This window comes from Pleurodeles waltl, chromosome 5, assembly GCF_031143425.1.
Source record: "Pleurodeles waltl isolate 20211129_DDA chromosome 5, aPleWal1.hap1.20221129, whole genome shotgun sequence".
In the NCBI taxonomy this organism is placed as follows: Eukaryota; Metazoa; Chordata; class Amphibia; order Caudata; family Salamandridae; genus Pleurodeles; species Pleurodeles waltl.
In genome coordinates this window covers 465034956-465052675 of record NC_090444.1, presented here as the reverse complement: position 1 = coordinate 465052675, position 17720 = coordinate 465034956, and the positions used below count along the sequence as shown (strand labels likewise).

Sequence of the window (17720 nt, the reverse complement as noted above, 5' to 3'; positions counted from 1 at the left end):
TTTTCATCAGTTCTTATTTCAAATTACTAATAAATACTTACCTCAAAAACCCAAATTTACCTCTCCTGAGTGTCTATACTGTGGGGACTGTCTACAGTTACCTTTTACAGTTCTCTCTTCATGCTGTGCAGCTGCAAGAAGAGACTTTTGCTCAGACCCTCTCAGCAAGATAGTAGTACCTGAATTTTACTCTATAGATCAAATCATCTACCAACTCCCATGTGCTCTTTAGGAAAAAGAAATTGTGAAAACTAAGATGGAAAATAAATCTAAATGCCAGTTTGTATAGTAAATCCTTTAGAGCTCCGGGGCATCAAGCGTACAACAACAGTGTCCGCTGAAACAGTTTGGTTAAGACATGGACTGCTTCTTTAGCACAGTGGTGCTGAAACAAGTTTCAGAGTGGGGGTGCTGCTATCAATATTACATCGTCCAATTCACCCAGGCAGGAGAGCAGTGTTTAATTTGAGCTGGTGGTTGCTGGTGAGGGCCCCCCGGCACTCATTTTTGGGCACTTATTTTTGTGCATCAGACATTACCCAAGAGAGGGGGAAATGTATGATGTGGAAAGACCGAGGAAGAAAAAGACTGAAAAAAACTGGTAGTGGATTAAAGAGGCATGAGGTGGTTTTAAGGGTATGCAACCTTGGTATTCAATTTGGACATTTAATTGTGCCGGCTGCGGACTTCTGAGCAGGGCTTCGGCTACCTGCATTCATTCATTACAATTTAAGCACTGAATGAAAGCAGTAAAGTTGTGGTATGTGGCCAGCTGGTGTGCACTTTAGAGCATAGTGTCACACATACATTACTAAAGCATGGTGTGGTAGCGCACTGTAATTTACAGATGGCACATTTGTCATTGAAAGGTCCACTAAGTTTGTTGGTAAAACTTTATAGCACACAACATGGCAATGTGTGGAAATTGGGTTTCAGTGAATAATTATCATTTGCATATCACCAAGTAAAGAGTCTTGATTTATTAAAAATGTCTGTTTTCATCACACTTCATAATTACAAACAAGCATTTGCAATGCAATAGGTCTCGCAAATTACGAACAAGTTAATTTTCATCTTTTGCCTATTAGCAAGAAAAGAAAAAGAGTGGAAACTGAGAAAAGACAACTTAAGAAAATAAATTAAAGTTAGCTTTAAAAACTAAAAAAATCAAATTTTGTGTGTCCTGCTGGGCAAGTTTTTGCCAGTCACAAGCATTCTGTTTGTGGGGCACTGGAATTGGAAGTTAGAACAAAAAAGTACCTTGATTGTGTCGGGAGCAGCGGACGGGCACTAATTAAGTTGAAATCAATTAGTGCTTGATCCCTGCTCCACACAGCGGAACGGAAATGATGCCAGACATGCCTTGCCATATTACAAGGCTGTAAAGAAGAGTGCCATGCAAACCAACAAATGGTGAGTGACAGGCAGGCTCCAAGCCCTTTACTGAACGCAACAGTGTCTCGCATGCATTTGCAGGCTCGACCCTAAAAAGGGCTTCATTTTACAATGATATATTTTGAAATATTTGTACATTCTATTTGCAGGTATTTGAATTTAGTTGGTTCAGAAAAATGAGATATCCAACAGATTTTTCTTTCACTCTCCATGTACTATAATTGTCACATAGTTCACTTTACAGACCTCTCACTTTGTATTCAAGCAATGAGAAGTAAACCCCAATCTCCATGCTAAACAAAAAAGCTGCGATTTGTTTTTAAGTCAAAGCCTGACATTTGACCTCTGTCTCGAAACAACAGGAAATGTGCGCCAGGATATACACAAAATCTACAGGCTTCTTCATTGCTCATTCACTTTCTGAACTTCAGCATAGTTATTTCTGTGGATGCTGTAGCACCCCGGCACTCCAATTTGGAGTGGAGGTAGGGTATATATCTAAACGTGTAGGGCAGACATGGACTTTCATGTCAGTTTGTGCTTTTTTACATCAGTATTAAATTTGATTTTCAGTTGTATTTTCATTTTGTTTAATCACTCACCTTTCTCCTGTGGCCCCCACTGCCTGATGTCCTCTTTTGTAGGGCATGGTCAGCCCATATGGCATCTGGACTCTGTGCCCGGCTCCACCTACAGGCAACGGTCCTCCCAACTAGCGCTCTGGTCTCCAGTGCTGCAGCTCCCTGGTTGCCAGCCTTTTACACACAGGATATGTCACAATGGAGACTTTCACGTGTCATCATTTCATCACAATTTTGTGGGTGATAATGGCATTGACACATTTCTTAATGAGGCCACTTATTAAACAATTTAAATGTATTCAGACGTGCACCGACTCCATCCTCCCTGACATACTACCTCAAATGTGGTATCTATGTTTCTCTCCTGTTGTGGTGTGACTCCCATTGAAGGCTGAATGTAACTTGACTCGTGACAGCCAGTACAGGGCTTGTGATGTCATAAGTAATCCATTCACGGAGCTCTGCTTCTCAGAGACGTTTTGAGGCATTGGCAAAGTGGACTCTGGCCCAAGGCCCCAGCCTTTCAGAGGTCCTCCTGATGGAGCCATCTCTGTTATGCAGAGAGTCTTGCCCTGATGACATTGAGTAACTCTTTTTTTTTTTTTCAAATATGTTTTTATTAACTTTTTGCTGTTTTACATATGTGTGTCTATTTGCAATAACATTTTGTCTTTATTGTACATTTCTATTAACTGAGCCGCGTCTCTGTTATACTTTGCTTACAATGTGCTTCGTGATCATCTGTTCATTTCAATTACAAATTAGCATTTATACATCATTGTTTCCAGCTCTTTAATTAATCCGTTTTTTGGGCATCAGTTCTTTCAGTGCCCCTTGTTACTTTTGTGCTTGGTGACCTAATAACAGACTTAACTCAACTTCAAACTGTAAGTAAACTTATTGGCTTATGTGGGTGGATCTGCTTAATTTCTAAAGGGAGGATTACCTGGGCGTTTCTTATCATGTAGTAGTGGCCTGTACTCCGCTCCCCCCCCTCCTCTATCCTTTAGTTATTGTGTCCTATCCCCCCCTGCTCTTCGTCCCTACGTTTATCCTGGCGGGGCGTCTGGTATTTCTCTCGTCCTGGATTCGGGGATCTTCCCCAGCAATCATATCTATTGGCCGTTTCAGCTAGTTCATCCCACCCCCTCAGGTGCTAACGGTCTCTTCGTTAGGTCGTCCCAGTTTGTCACTAGGTTTTCCCACTCCGAAGCGATGGGGGTCTGGCGAACTCCCCTGGCCTCCTCGGCTTTAAGGACCTGCAGCTCAGCCCTGGACCATCCACCATCTTGTGACATCACTTCTCCACTCAGACAGAGAGGGGCAGCCGGGTTAGAGGGCTAGGGACAAGTCAAGGAAACGACCCCCAACCCTACTCCACTTGACGCCAGCTCTAAGGCCCAATAGGCACATGGCGGGGCTGGCCGAAGCTCCGCCCCATACATCTCTGTGAGGACTGCTAACATCGCGCCCCAACCCCTCTGGAGTATCGAGCATCCCCACATCATGTGATCATAGTCGGCCCTACCATCCCCACATCTGGGGCATGTCCTGGGCGCCCCCCCATATATACGGTGCAGTCGTTGAGGAGTGAGGTATGTTCTGTGTAGGTAGTTGTATTGGATGTATCTCAGCCTCGTGTTGCGTGAGATCATCCTGGGATAAGCTAGTGCTCTGGCCCACTCTGATTCAGACAGGTCCCGTCCAATTGTCCCCGCCCATTTTTCTCTTAGGGAATGCAGGGGGTCCACCGCTGCCTCCACTTGGGCCCGGTAGATTTTAGTAATCAAGTGAGATTCCTCTCCTGCTGTCAACAGGAGATGCAACACCCCGTGGACAGTGGGTTCCTCGTTAATCGTGTCCCAATGATCTTTCAGTGTGTGCACCAGCTTCCTGAAGAGTAAAAATTGTCCTCGTGGCACTCCCCCCTCTGTTACCTCAGTGAAGCTCCTCAACACACCATCCTTGAATAGCCCCCCGATTGTCACCATCCCTTCTCTCGTCCATGGTCCCAATCCCAGTCCCCCCCACACCTCCACTCCCGGGTCCAGGGCGACGACCGCCAGCGGCAGAGCGGGAGAGTATGGCGGCCCCACTCCAGTCCTTTTCGTGCATCGCTTCCAGCATTTCATTGCCACATTGCACAGTATATTGTCTCTTATGGGGGCAATCTTCCTGCCCGCCATACTTGCTGCTAACCGAGCTGTCTATTACTCCGTGTGCGGTAGACAGGTCCAGCTGTCCCCTGCCCGCCAGCCAGCCGGCCACCCATTGTAACTGGGATGCCAAGTAATAAGCCTCGAAGTCAGGGGCACACAGACCCCCCAGATGTGTCGGTCTACAGATAGTCGAGAGCGCCGTTCTCCTGCGGCCCTCATCCCATATCAGCTCTCTAAGCAGAGCGTTCAACTCTCGAAACCATGCAGAGGGGATCTGTAGCGGTAAGTTAGCAAAGTAGTAGAGGAGGCGTGGAAGCATGATCATTTTTTAGAGCGCCACTCTGGCCATTATTGATAGTTTCAATGATCTCCAGAACCCCACCGAGGAGCGCAGGGATCTGAGTGTCCTGCCAAGATTACCGTCCCTGAGGTCGCTCAATTCGTGAAATATTTGTATGCCCAGGTATTTAAAAGTCTGCGGGGCCCAGTTTACATCCGCTGGGCATGCATCAGGGCGCGCGCTGCCTGACTGCACGGGGAACACAAATGTTTTCCTCCGATCAAGGCGAAGTCCGGATAAGCCCCCGAAGTCTTCCAGGATCCCCAATGCCCACGTGAGTTCTCTTGTCCCGTCCCTCAGGTAGAGAAGTATGTCATCAGCATACAGAGAAACAATATGCTCAGTCGGACCCCAAATGATTTCCCTTGCCCATGCCTTCGCACCGCAGCTGCGATGCCAGGGGCTCAATTGCCAGGGCAAACAATAGTGGGGACAAGGGGCAGCCCTGCCTGGTTCCCCGGTATACTGGGTATGCACTGGAAATCGTCCTTCCGGTCTTAACTCTTGCTAGTGGGGATGAGTACAACAGGTCCACCCATTTCACCCACTCCTCCCCCAGCCCCATTTTAAAATCACAGTCCTTAGATAGTTCCACCTGATAGAGTCGAAGGCCTTCTCGAAGTCTACCGCGAGCAAGACCCCAGTTGGCGGCTTCAGGTCCTCGGGCATGTGCAAAACCGTAAATACCCGTCTCAGATTCAGGGAGGTACTGCGGCCAGGGACAAAGCCGTTCTGGTCAGCGTGGACTAACATGGTCATAAGGGGGAGCAGCCGATCCGCCATAATCTTGCTAAGGATCTTGAAATCGCTGTTTAGCATTGATAAAGGCCTAAAGTCTGTCACCGGAGCTTCCCTGATTTTTGTCTTGGGGAGTGGCACCACTAAAGTTTCCCGCAGCGTGCTTGGTAGCTCTCCTTGATGCAGTGCCTCCGCATACATCTCTGCCAGTTGGGGAGCCAGCAGAGACTTGTATTTTTTATAAAAATCCATGGGGAGACCGTCTGTTCCAGGGGTCTTCCCAGGTGCTAATTGCGCAATGGCTTTGCTTACTTCCTCCACCGACACTGGTCCCCCCAGGCTAACTCTCTCCTCTGCACTCAATGTTGGCAGTGGAGTTTGCTGTAAGTACCTATCGAAGGTCTCCGTCCGCAGTTCGCTGGGTTTCTCGTACAATTGCGTATAGTATTCCCTGAATGTGTCATTTATAGGGCCCGGTCTGAGCCTGCGAGATCCCTCCCCATCTAGCACACATGTGATAGGCTCACCCTGTCCCCACCAGCCATGCCAACAGTTTCCCCGATCTGCCCTCCTCCGCCTGAATGGATGCTAAATATTTTTGCATAGTGTGGCACCTAAGCTGTTCTTCAATCCGGGAGTGTTCCCTGCGGGCACGGTTATATTCTTCATTCCCCTGAGCTGCCTTCCCCTTTCCCAATTCCCCCTCATGTATATCCTTCTCCAGGGCATTCAGTTCCTTTTCAAGTGTGCGCTTCAACCCCACTGATTGCCCCAAGCAGTAGCCCCTCGTCACTACCTTGAGTGTCTCCCACTCCAAGGCCCTAGAGGAGGGGGACCCACTGTTCGTCTCGATATATTCTGCTAGATGACATTGTAGGGCCTCCCTATACGTCTGGTCTTAAAGTGCTGAGGGGGGCAGTCTCCATGACGGTATTGGGGGTCTATCCTCCAACACCCTCATCGTAACTAGCAAGGGATTATGGTCAGACAGGGTGCGGGCTAGATATTCTGAGCGTGTCATATTATTTATCAGGCCTGCAGTGCAGACCACTCTGTCAATTCTAGTGTGCACCCGGTGGAGACCTGAGTAGTAAGAGTAGTCTTTAGCAGTTGGGTGATGCACTCGCCAGACATCCGTCAACCCCCACGTGTCCAACCACTCGCCTAACCTTTTGGCTGTTTTAATTGTCGCTGCCCCCTGTAGAGGCGGGGTGGACCTGTCCATGTTTGTGTCTAGCACTGCGTTAAAATCCCCCCCACTAATAGTTCTCCAGTGCATTGGCGTATAAGGTGTCTCGATAGGCCCGTCATGAAGGGTACCTGGTCTTGGTTGGGGGCATAAATGCAACTCAAGACTATCGGTATACCATGTAGCCTCCCCTCTAATATCACGAATCTTCCCTCCCGGTCTATGTTGGAAGAGATCATTGTGAAAGGGACCCCCGCACTGATCCATACCAATACACCTCTCGCGTAGGCTGAGTATTCCGATGCAAACATCTGCCCCCTCCATCTGCGTCTAAGCTTCTCTCCCTCCCCTGGCGCCAAGTGGGTCTCCTGCAGTAATGCCACCTGTACACCCCTTCTCTTTAAATAGGAGAGTATTTTGTGCCTTTTAGCTGGTGTGCCCATCCCCCTAACGTTCCAGGTCAAGAGATTGTAATCTGCCATTTCATAATATCAGTCTGGTGACATTGTCCCCGGCTCTCCCAGGCCTCGGTGTTGTTTTACCGCATGTTCATGTCTTTGCCATAAACTAGTTCCGCCACCCACTTTGCCATATTAACTTGTAACTGTGTAAGCCAACTCCCGATCCCCAGGGCGCCTCTCAACCTATAGGTTGCCCAGCAAACTGTGCAACAGTGCAACTTGTTCAACCACTTGTCAGCAGTACTCGCCATTCTGTTGGATAGGCGAGGTTCTGGTCCGGGGGGTGGCCAAGTCCGGAGGGGCCGCTAGTTCCCATGACATGCCTTATCTCCGGAGCCCACTGCAGGTCCAGGTTAGCCAAGTTCGTCTGCCGTTTGCAGAGTCACCTTCGGGGCTCGGGCTGAGTGTTCCAGGTCTCCCGCAGATGACACCAATGTGTCGTCCGATTCCTCCCCGGAGCCTTCCTGGGGGGACGCCTCACCACCCATGCGTGCCGCAGCTTCCAGCGCTTCTTTCCTGCCTTTCTCCTTCTGTGTTTGCGTTGGCGCCAGTCGTCGACGGTCTCTGGATTTCCTTCCCTTCAAGGCTCGGTGAGCCCTGCCTCCAGTCGGGCCCTCTCCTGCGGGCCCCCCCGCCTGGGAGCCATGTGATTCCAGCCACTCCCACGCCTCCTCTGGAGTCCGGAGGAACGTTGTCTTCCCATCCAGCATCACTCAATCTGGCTGGGAAGAGTAGCGAGTACTGGATGCCTTCTTCTCTTAGGGCTCTCTTGACTGTCAGAAACGAAGCTCGCTTGTTTTGTACCTCCAGGGTAAAGTCCGGGAATAGTGTCACCTCCCCGTTTGCAACTTTAAATGGGCCCGATTCTCTGGCCCTCTGCAGGAGGGTGTCCCTGTCTCTGTAGTGTAACAGTTTAGCTATAACGGCCCGGGGGGGCCTACCCGGAGCAAGGGGTCTCGCTGGTACCTGGTGCGCCCGCTCCAGTGTGTAGAAAGGATTCAGGCGCCCCGGCGCCACTGTCGTACTGAACCACTTCTCCAGGAATTCAACAATGTTCGTCCCCTCGGCCCCCTCAGGGAGGCCCACCACGTGAACATTATTCCTTCTGTTCCTCCCCTCCGCGTCCTCAGCTCTCTTTTCAAGGCGCGTCACTCTGTCAACAAGGGAAGTCACTTCGGCCGCCAGGTCTTTCTGTTTTGGTGCGATGTCCGCCAGTGCGGTTTCTATCTCTTTGACTCTGTCTACCAGTTTGTGGTGATCCGCTCTCAATAGGCTCACCTCGACCGCGACTTGGCTGATCTCCCGCTGCAACGTTGCTTTTGTGTCCTCAATCGCCCCGAGTATTTTATCTAGAGTATCCTGGACTTTGACCTGCGTGTGGTCCTGTGGGCCCGGTTCCCCACTCTCGGCCGGAGCCGCGGTGTCCATGGTTCTCTTCTTGTGGTGGCTCTTGGGGGACATCGGACCGGCGGGAAGCCGCTCCTCAGGGGCCCTGACAGCAGCCCCAACTGTGTCTATAATTCCTCTCCGAGTCTTCACTCCTCACTCTCCCTAGGCCGCGCCATTGTTCCCGGTTCGTCCTCAGCAGGATCCCTGCACCCCATCGGGACCCGCTGTTTCCAGGTTGTGGTGCTGGGGGCTCCGCGCTGACACTTTCTATTTAGCCACTAATCTCTTCAGCTCCGGACCCTTTAGTGTGTCGTAGGCTCGCATCTATCCCCCTTCCTCCTGGCTCCGGTGTTGCCTCCCTCTTGCACTCCTTGTTGCGCAATAGTCACTTTTAGGCACCCTCAGTCACTCCTCTTGTATGCTGTCCTCCATCCTGCTCGCTTAGGGGTCTCTGGCGCTCCCGGGCACCCGGGGGAGTCCGCGATTCCATCTGCTGGGCTTTCCACCCACCGCTCCCCCCCAGGGCGCGAGCCACCACTCACCAGCACCACCGATTGATCCTTTTGCTTCGCTGGCTTGATCCTGTCAGTTGGATCCTCCTGCCCCTGCCTCCAGGTCAGCTCCCAGGGGTCTCGGCTCGGCGCGGGCCCGGGCCGCTCCACTCCGGCACCCACCTCAAATGGTCTACCTGTCCCGCCACCGTCTCATCAGTGCCCACAGAGGCTTACCGGGGTTCACTGTCCGCTACTCTTTCCGTTTCTTCAGCGTTTGCCAGGGCCCAGGGCTCCACCTCCAGTCAAGCGGCCCGCAGCATGCCCCCTGGTCGCACCGCCACCTCGGCGTCGTCTTGCTCCGTCTCCCTCGTGGCCCCGCGCTGGCCCCGACCCTCTCTGGGGTCACGCCGGTGCCCAGGAGCAGCGCCGCTCCGCCTCCCGACGGGGTGTGTCTTTAATTGGGCCCCTGGGCCCCAACCGGCATCTCTGCCGCAGCGGGGAGACTCGTCTGGAGTCCCCCGCTGTCCTCGGGCCGACCGCCCCCGAGCCGCCTCTGTCCGCTGCCCAGCACGAGGCCACAATCTCCTTCGCGGGTCGGCCCCTGTGTTTTCAGGGGGCCGCCCGCCTCCAGAAGCGCCGCTTCGCCGCACCCCGACTGGGTGCGTCCTTACTTGGGCTCCCGGGCCCCCACTGGCATCACCACGGTCGCGGGGAGACTCGTCCAGAGTCCCCCCGCTGTTTTTGGGCCGTCCGCACTCACGCCGCATCGGGTCGCGGCCCCACGCAAGGCTGCGGCCTCGGCCGCGTGCCCAGGCCTCCGGCCCTTGATCTCGCAGACGGGCCGATTCCGCCCCCCGGCACCCTCCGGGGTCGCCACAGGGGCCCGATCACGCCCGGCCACTTCCGTCGGCTCCGCCCCTCCGCTCGGACCCTGATCGGCCCGGAGAAGGCACGCTTTTAAACGTTTTCTCGCCGGCCCCTCCGGAGCGAGAAATTCAGGCGTATTAAACTTTCCTCCTATGGCTTTCTTGGTTGTCTCTGTCAGCGGGGCTGCCACAATTCCTGTGTTTGCACATATGTACACAGCAGTGTGAATGTGATGGACAGCACAGGGCCTGAATGGGCCCTGTTCTGTCAAACATAGCGTGATGGCGAATACCCAGACATTAGCCACTTAATCCCTGCTGAATAGCTCAGCGGGGTCGGCTCAGAGCTACAGCAGCACTTTAGCTGTCAGAGGCAGGTTAAACTCTGACAGCCTACTGCTCACCAGCAGCTATTATGCCTACCTTTCATGAGTACCGGCACTCTCCTTGGCAGCAGAGAAGTGCCGGTACTCAGAGTGAGAAAAATAAGAAGTGCCGGTACTCAGTACCAGTGAGTACCGGCCTATTTAAAGCACTGGATGTAAACACATTTAGAATTTGGACCATTGTGTCAGTGCTCTGTGAGTGACCTGGCCAAAGAGGGCTTGAAAGAGATTATTTTGGTTCATAAATTCACAACTGTTCTGAACAAGGTGCCCGCGTAATACTTTCGGCCCTGGCCCCAAAATTCTTCCGATATCCCTGCTGCTTCTGCTGCTGCGAAGGGATTGTGGGCCGCAGTGCACCCCTGGTCAGGTGTGTATTCAGTGGCGGATGTGAGAGTTAACCCACAGGGGCATGGGGGTTGAATAACCTTTGTTAGAACATTCATCAATATTATTATGCAATTTAAAAAAATTGACTCGTCTCTGCCATCAACAGGTAAGATGCATTATTTGCTGTGACGGCTTGAGATGGAATACCTGACCGTGCTCTGTGCTTTTTCAGTTTCTACTGCTGATCACTTGTCCAGACCTTTGGAACACGTAGCCTGTGCAGTGAATATGCTGTTGCTGGTTGGCATCCTGGCAATGAAGAAGTTGTAGCAGGCTGCTCACCTCTGGCCCTGACATGGAATTCCCCATGCACGTTGAGTTGTAATGCCTAAGCGAAAAAAACAGTGCGACACAAAAATAGTTTTATTCACTTCCATTAGTGCAAGTAAATTGTTCTCAGCTTTTACACCCCCTTTAGTTTTTAAAATAACTGCGCTAACGGGCTCGGCGACGTGCATTCTGAGTGCCAGGTCACTTATTCTTGGCCTGTGGAATTATAGGGCAACTTGCCAATACTATTCCTTTTGTCCCTGTAACCACAGAAGCCACATAGTGCTTGGAGCTAACTGAATTGTCAAGGACCTTTATTGTAGACCTCTAACTTTCAGGGGCTAACAAGGCTAAATAGTCAAAGCTGACTGCCAGATGTTGGTTATGGGGAATCTCGCTTCAGTTGACATAGCACACATAGCTCACAAAATAAATATGTCTAGACAATGTTATTTCATTCATAAAAGAGGTACGACTTAAATTATGTTGAGAAAGATGTGCAGCAAGTATGGAAATTTAGCAGCATAACAATTATTTTAAAAAACTACTGATACTCAGTATCTTCTAGTCATGTTTCAATATCTTTATGCATGTTTTCTGGAGCAGATGTAGACGTCTATGACGAAAATTATATAAAACAAAGTGTGGCGTTGGGTATTTATCTGGCAACAGCATTCCCAGATTAGTCTTGCTCATTCTTTGCAGTGTGTGCTCATGGTGTATATACGGTGTTGGGTTGGAACTGTACCGCACCTTACTGTCTCTCTTTGATCACGCATGAAAAAGGGAATTGTAGTGGCGACTCAGAATCATGAGCCCTTTACACAGGGGTTGCAGCGGCAGCGCTGTTCAGTTGACAGTTAGAGAGACTCCCGCTTCGTGGGCAACCTGAGTCCGGGGGGAAGGAAAAAGTGAAGTGGGATAACCGCTAGCAGTATACACTGGGTGGCAAAAAAAAACAAGAGAACCTAGTTAGAGAGGCCTGCAGCCCCCTCTGCTACTTTCGGTGTCTGCCCAAAAGGCTTCTTGACGGTCTGCACTCACTTCAGCCGCTCATGTTGCAGTCCGTGGTAGGGTGGGCATCCGTTACAAGCTTCTAGGCTTTCCATCCTTCATGGGCTAGAGCCCATCACAGCAGCACATAGGGCAGGTGGTCAGACTCTAGGGGTGAAATAAGGCGGGTTCTATGCACATCAGGCAGTCTGCATCATCTTTTCAAGGTGCACCAGCAGCAGTCTTTTTCTTAATAATGGATTATATTCCATTTTCCATTAGCAGAGGCAGACCGATTACCTTGGTCCTGGTATCAGCCTTTTTCTGCACATGTGTATATAGTTCAGCTGTCCAAAAGACCCAGCACATATGCAGGAAAAGTGGCAGGTGGACCCAAGCTAACGAGCCACTCGGATCTAAAGTTGTCCCCAGATATTTCAAAGCAACCAAATAATTCCATCGTTTTTTCTAAGTGTTCTGCATTTACCAAAGCTGCACTTTTACAAGGGGTTCTCGAGGATGTCAAATACACCATAATGTCAGTTTGATTTTTTTATTTATTTTGTAGGATAGCGCCCACCTACTTCTCTCCCGTCAGTCTGTTTTTGGGCACTGCGTCTCCAACAGCGTACAGCACATAATACAGTGATTCGACAGCAAGCCCGCATCTAACATCAGCCCCAAGATACCTTTTTGGCAGTGAATGTGCACTTTACAAATACACTTGTGTTCTGTCATGTTATCTCGTTCGTGTAGGTTTGTAGCACTAGCTGTGCATCGGACACTGTTTTTTGCACAGGTGTTGTACGTTTCAGGCCACAATCTGACTTGCTGGAACTGGTTTTATCCATAGAGATAGACTATGAAATTAAAGTAGCCTTCTAATTAACGTATTGCTAATCCGACCTATACACCAGTGTTTGTCCTAATGATGTTTACTGCAGGGAGCGTAGAAAGAGAGTATAGTACAAGGCGACATAAAGAATAAGCGACAGCATCTCTAACTACAGCTAAAACTCATGAATCTCCTCGTGACCTTTGGTGGTACTTACAAACGTGTAACCCCCCTCCAAACCCCACCGACCCCCAACCTGGGAGAACCCACCCCTCTGGCATCTATGAACTGCTCTGCCATACCTCTTAAACACCCACGGGGAGTTAAGGCCCGATCATGACTGATTGCACCCATTTACACTGGGGAGTCAGTAGGCAGCCTGCACTGTGGGTTACACATAAAAAAAGCTTATTCAACATAATTGTTTCAGCTTGTTATGTCATTCCCTGGTCATGGGGATTCTGGTGACTGGTGATGAAATAGTACCTCTTTGGCTGAGCCCACGTTGCCCAACAGAGTGTAATGCTGTACTGGTGAGTACCATCCATAAACATGCACAGCATCAGTGGGGACACAGGTCTCCTACAGGGAAAAACATATTGGGTCAAGCAGAATTAGAAAAAGTGGGGAAGGATGGCACTTCATGGAACAGACGTTGGCCTCTTGTATATGGCAGTGTTGAATGCCAGTATGACTACCTCAGAATTAGGAGCACAGGAGACATGTGGACCACAGAGGAAGAGAAAACGGTCGTTATTGTCATTATTATAATGCCCTGCTCCACATTTAGCATGTATGATCGTTGGTATCTGCATGTGTCATGTTTTCTAATATGACGATGTGGTGTTTTGCGTGAGAACAAATAACATGGTGCATCAGTGTCACAGTTTTGCAAACGTGCCTCTACTTGAAAGACTGCAGGCTAGAAAGTGCATGAATGTGTGTGTTCTAAATGTGAAAAAATGGATATCATGTTTGAGGCCCAAAGATGTGCTCATATTGTGTTGAATTTAACATGACTGCTTCTATGCAACCAGTGTCTCAGAAATGTTATGCTAGAGGAGGAGGAGCATGGGTGTTTTGTTTTTAAGATTTCCTGTACACTCACTGATTTACCCTTGAATCATTTATGGAGTGCCGCAAATGAAGTAGTCCCGATGTTGGGTCTTGTTTGCAAGGAGGTGAAGAATATCTTGGGAGTTATACAGGAGAGCTACCTGGAGGAGGTAACACCCATGTATTTGATAGCCCTACGAAATAAAACGTAGTCATTTATAAAAAAAAATCCCCACATGGAGAGTGGCAAAGGATTTCACTGTTTTGCCGTCTATTCTAAGAAAGGGAAGCTCACAGGTTTGATTTGTAGAACAGAGGGAGTGCAAAAGTTGACAGCTAGTGGAGTGCTTGCAAGGAAGGTGACTTGCGATCCTGTAGTTCGAGATAGAGAAGACGTCTTCCAAACACATTGCCCTCTTAGATGCAATGTGTTGACAAAGTCCAGAAAATAAAGTACAAGCAGTATAGTGAGTTGCAATACCAGGAAAAATAATAATCTTTTAAAGACTTCGAGTTGAAGAACAAGTTGATTTCTCGTTTAACCTAAGGAGTCAATGACGTATATGCCCGGGATTGCTTTCAGACTTTGTATATTCACATATAGTTGGGTGAGGCCACATGTTGGACCCAGTGCCACATGTTCTCCTGGTGCTTACATTCAAGCAATGTTCAGTTATTTGATTGACTGAAAGAAGTAGGATTCGTGTGACTGTATAAAGTTACTGGTCTAGTATCAGAATAATCTGATTGTTATCTGCCTGGTTGTAGCTGATGGGACCAATAGACTAGATGAAGTGGGGGAGTGTACTGAGATTGCGTTTTTGCAGTAGCCTAGCCCTGCTGAACCCCTGAAATGATAGGGTGACTTGAATATATGTAAGGACTAGAAAAGATTTGGACATGCTCTAAAATGAACTTGGAGATCCAACCCAGGGTTTTAATCTGGGCACCTCTGCTGGAGAGGCATAGAAAGAAAGTGGGATGATAATGTACTGTGTCTAGCAGGATGTGTGTGGCAGCTCAATTTCCATCTTCCGGTGCTTTGAAAACATCACAGGTGGCTGTGAGATGATTCAGAATTGTGTTGAGCATAAAGTACTTGCAAGTTGCCTAAATACTTATTTCTCTCAGTATACTCCATAAGTTAGTTGGCCCTTACTGATTAAATACATTTTAACAAGCAATCCCCCTTTTGTAGTACATCTGTAGTTTAAAGACTTATCGACTCAAGTCCTTGCTTCGACACAGGCTTGAGATATAAGACTTTCAAATTGTTGGGTAAGCTTCCAGTTTTGAATTGTGTATAAAATGGTTTTGGTGCCTGCAGTGGTAACATGCCCATAACATACCCAGACCCACATGCTCATATTCCCATATCCCTACCTTTCATGTGACAACCCAACACAGATTTACCTCTACAGATTTGATCTGCTCATTAAATGTTGGTGTTTACTGCCTCTGTAATTACAGGAACTGTGAAGGTATGGGATACTAGACAAAAAGGCATACCTGTTGCCAACATGGAACCTGGGGAAGGCGAAACAAAGAGAGACTGTTGGACTGTAGCATTCGGTAGGTAATTTATTTGCTTCACTTTGACTTAAGTTCATCATTGTGAAATATGCAGAACATTCATTTGCTTGCTACACTCTAGGTCCAACAGTTAATACTGTTTATCAAATTACATGTCAGCTGATCTTCCTTCACACTGTCCCGTATGCTTTTGTTTCTCACATACTATGACACAACAAAAAAGTTTGTTCAGTTTTTCACACATAAAAGGGAAGGATCTAAATTTGGGGCTAAACCAGTTGGCCTGTTTAGCTAAGTGAGAAAATTGCCCGCATGCACATACTTTCATGTTCTCTGATGTGTTGTATCTTTGTGGGAGCTGATTTGATGTTCTGCAGTAATGAAGAACCCACACATTTCTGTACAATAACAACAATCTGCCCATTATAAGCTGCATTTGCCGAAGCTCTTTTTATAGACTAAAAAAAGACTTGCCTTATCGAAATGGAATGCCCAGTTCACGTACCCAACCAACATGTCTTTGTGTGATCTCCAGATCAAATGTCCACAACCGGTGCACAGCTCAGTAAGCTGTCTTTATTGCAAGGCATCAGATCACGGTTACACTCTACTAATATGTAGCCACTGGTTCTTTCACAGCTGTTGCAGTCTTACATTCATTATAAACATGTTAAACCACAGTTGTTTATTTTGTTGACTAGATGAACAGTTCTCCGATATTTTAACTTGCAAAATACGTATTGTGCCATTTCTGGTTTTCACTGGGTGGCACCACTGTTCTCAAAAACAGGGTCTGCTGTTGGTCCTTATTTCTTTGGCGTATTTAGTCTGAATGACATCAGCAGGAAATCGGGGAAACACTTCCAGAATCTCTAATGACTTCATGAAATATGCTTCTTTCACACTAGGACATGCATGTAATCAACAAGAACGTGCTGTGTGTGCAGGATATGACAATGGTGATATTAAGCTGTTTGACCTAAGAACCATGTCTCTTCGGTGGGAAACAAACATTAAGAATGGGGTAAGATTCCAGAACACTGCATTGTTATATTATGTGGGAATATAAAGTTTATCTTTAAATTGTTACACCTTTATCATGTACTGTGATCTGTACACAGTCTGATGTGTGAGAATAAGCATCCACTACTCACGCCCATGCACTATATCTTCTATGTATTGCTGAAGCCTGCAAACACCTCTTCAGTGTGCTTCCTTTATGAGTACATGCATTTTGCTGAAGATATTTTATTCATAAGGCTTCTTCCTTTCCTGCCTAATTCCCACAGCTTTAATGTACCTCGGCGCTGCATTAAGTGCTTTTAAAGCTGGCAATATAACAAAACATTAATTCCCGTGCAAATTACAAAGTTCTGTCAGCTAAGAATGGCAAGGTTTTCTCTTCTGAGAAATGCCTTACCGACCTATTTTGACCACTATGCTTCACTTTTTGTTAGATCCACGTGTTCATTTATTGAGTATTAGAACAGGTGTAATAGGGGAGTCTACTACATCTAGGCCAATTTCTTACCCACATATAAACTATAGCATATAAAGCCATATGGGCTTTGACCTCTGTATACCTTGCCCTATACCCGCTGGAGCCGCACTGTACACTTTGGCCTAGCTAGAGTACTGCCGGTGGCCCTCTCCTACGCCCCTGAGTACATGCCACTCACATGGTGATCCTAGAGGATGACTAGTTTAGCTTACTTATCCCTGAAATAACGCAGTCATAAACTTTAAAAATCATTCCTATTCTGTGAAGTATGTAGAACTGGAGTCTTCTAGCTCAGTAAGCAGTCTATCTTTTTATTTCTTTGAAGGGATCTGCCTCTGGCATCTTTCCGGTCTTTGGTAAAGGTCATCCTTCAACTTTTCCTGAAAGTTGGAAATGCTTGCCCCTCCCACCTCCAACCCTCTTCCATCCAACCCTGCTACTGATTCAAGAAGTTCTTTTGGTTACATTCCTCACCTCTTTGTAAAAATCTGATGGATGGGGGTCAGTGGAATATCTTCCTAATTGGGCGTTCTGCAGTGTTATTCACATCACATCAATCTCTTGCCAATGGCGTGCTTCTCATGCATTTATACTATTTACAAATATCTTCAAACATCTACACTTTTGAATTTTTAAAATAAAGGACTCTGTTTATGACGAGGCTTGTCACATGCCAGATAGACAGTTTTCTAAATTGATGCCATAAAATGGTGAGCTCCCTGCTGAGTTAAAGTGTGAACATAAATGCTTTTCTATTGCTATTTAGAACTCAACATGAGCCCTCTCTCGTATCCATTATTCCACGCCACCTCCCACTTACGTGATAGACAATACATGTCAACTTAAAATGGTAGTATATACATGATGCAGTACTGACATGGATATTTGTTTAATGTAAAATACTACATGGAGGAACAAAATCAACTCTGATAGGCCCCTACAGAGTTCTGTTAATCTAACATACATATGGACACTGGCACCCTACATTTTTATATTTATGGACAATGTGCACATATGAAAAAATGCTCTTATGTCCACGCAGGCACCATGGAATTATTCAAATGTATGGCTATCAGTGAGGACCCTACGATGCAGAAACTTACATTGGCTCATGAACTGAGGGAGGTTACAGAGATTTACAAGC

The 17720-nt window shown here is 47.8% G+C and overlaps 1 protein-coding gene across 1 annotated transcript in view; it reads left to right on the top strand.

Moving 5' to 3' along the window:
- Window positions 1–17720, top strand: part of DNAAF10 (dynein axonemal assembly factor 10) — a 101088-nt gene that overhangs the window by 69055 nt on the left and 14313 nt on the right. Inside the window, exons 4-5 of the mRNA XM_069234276.1 lie at window positions 15013–15114; window positions 15984–16099. Coding sequence (XP_069090377.1) covers window positions 15013–15114; window positions 15984–16099 — 218 coding nt within the window. The remainder of the gene's footprint in view (window positions 1–15012; window positions 15115–15983; window positions 16100–17720) is intronic.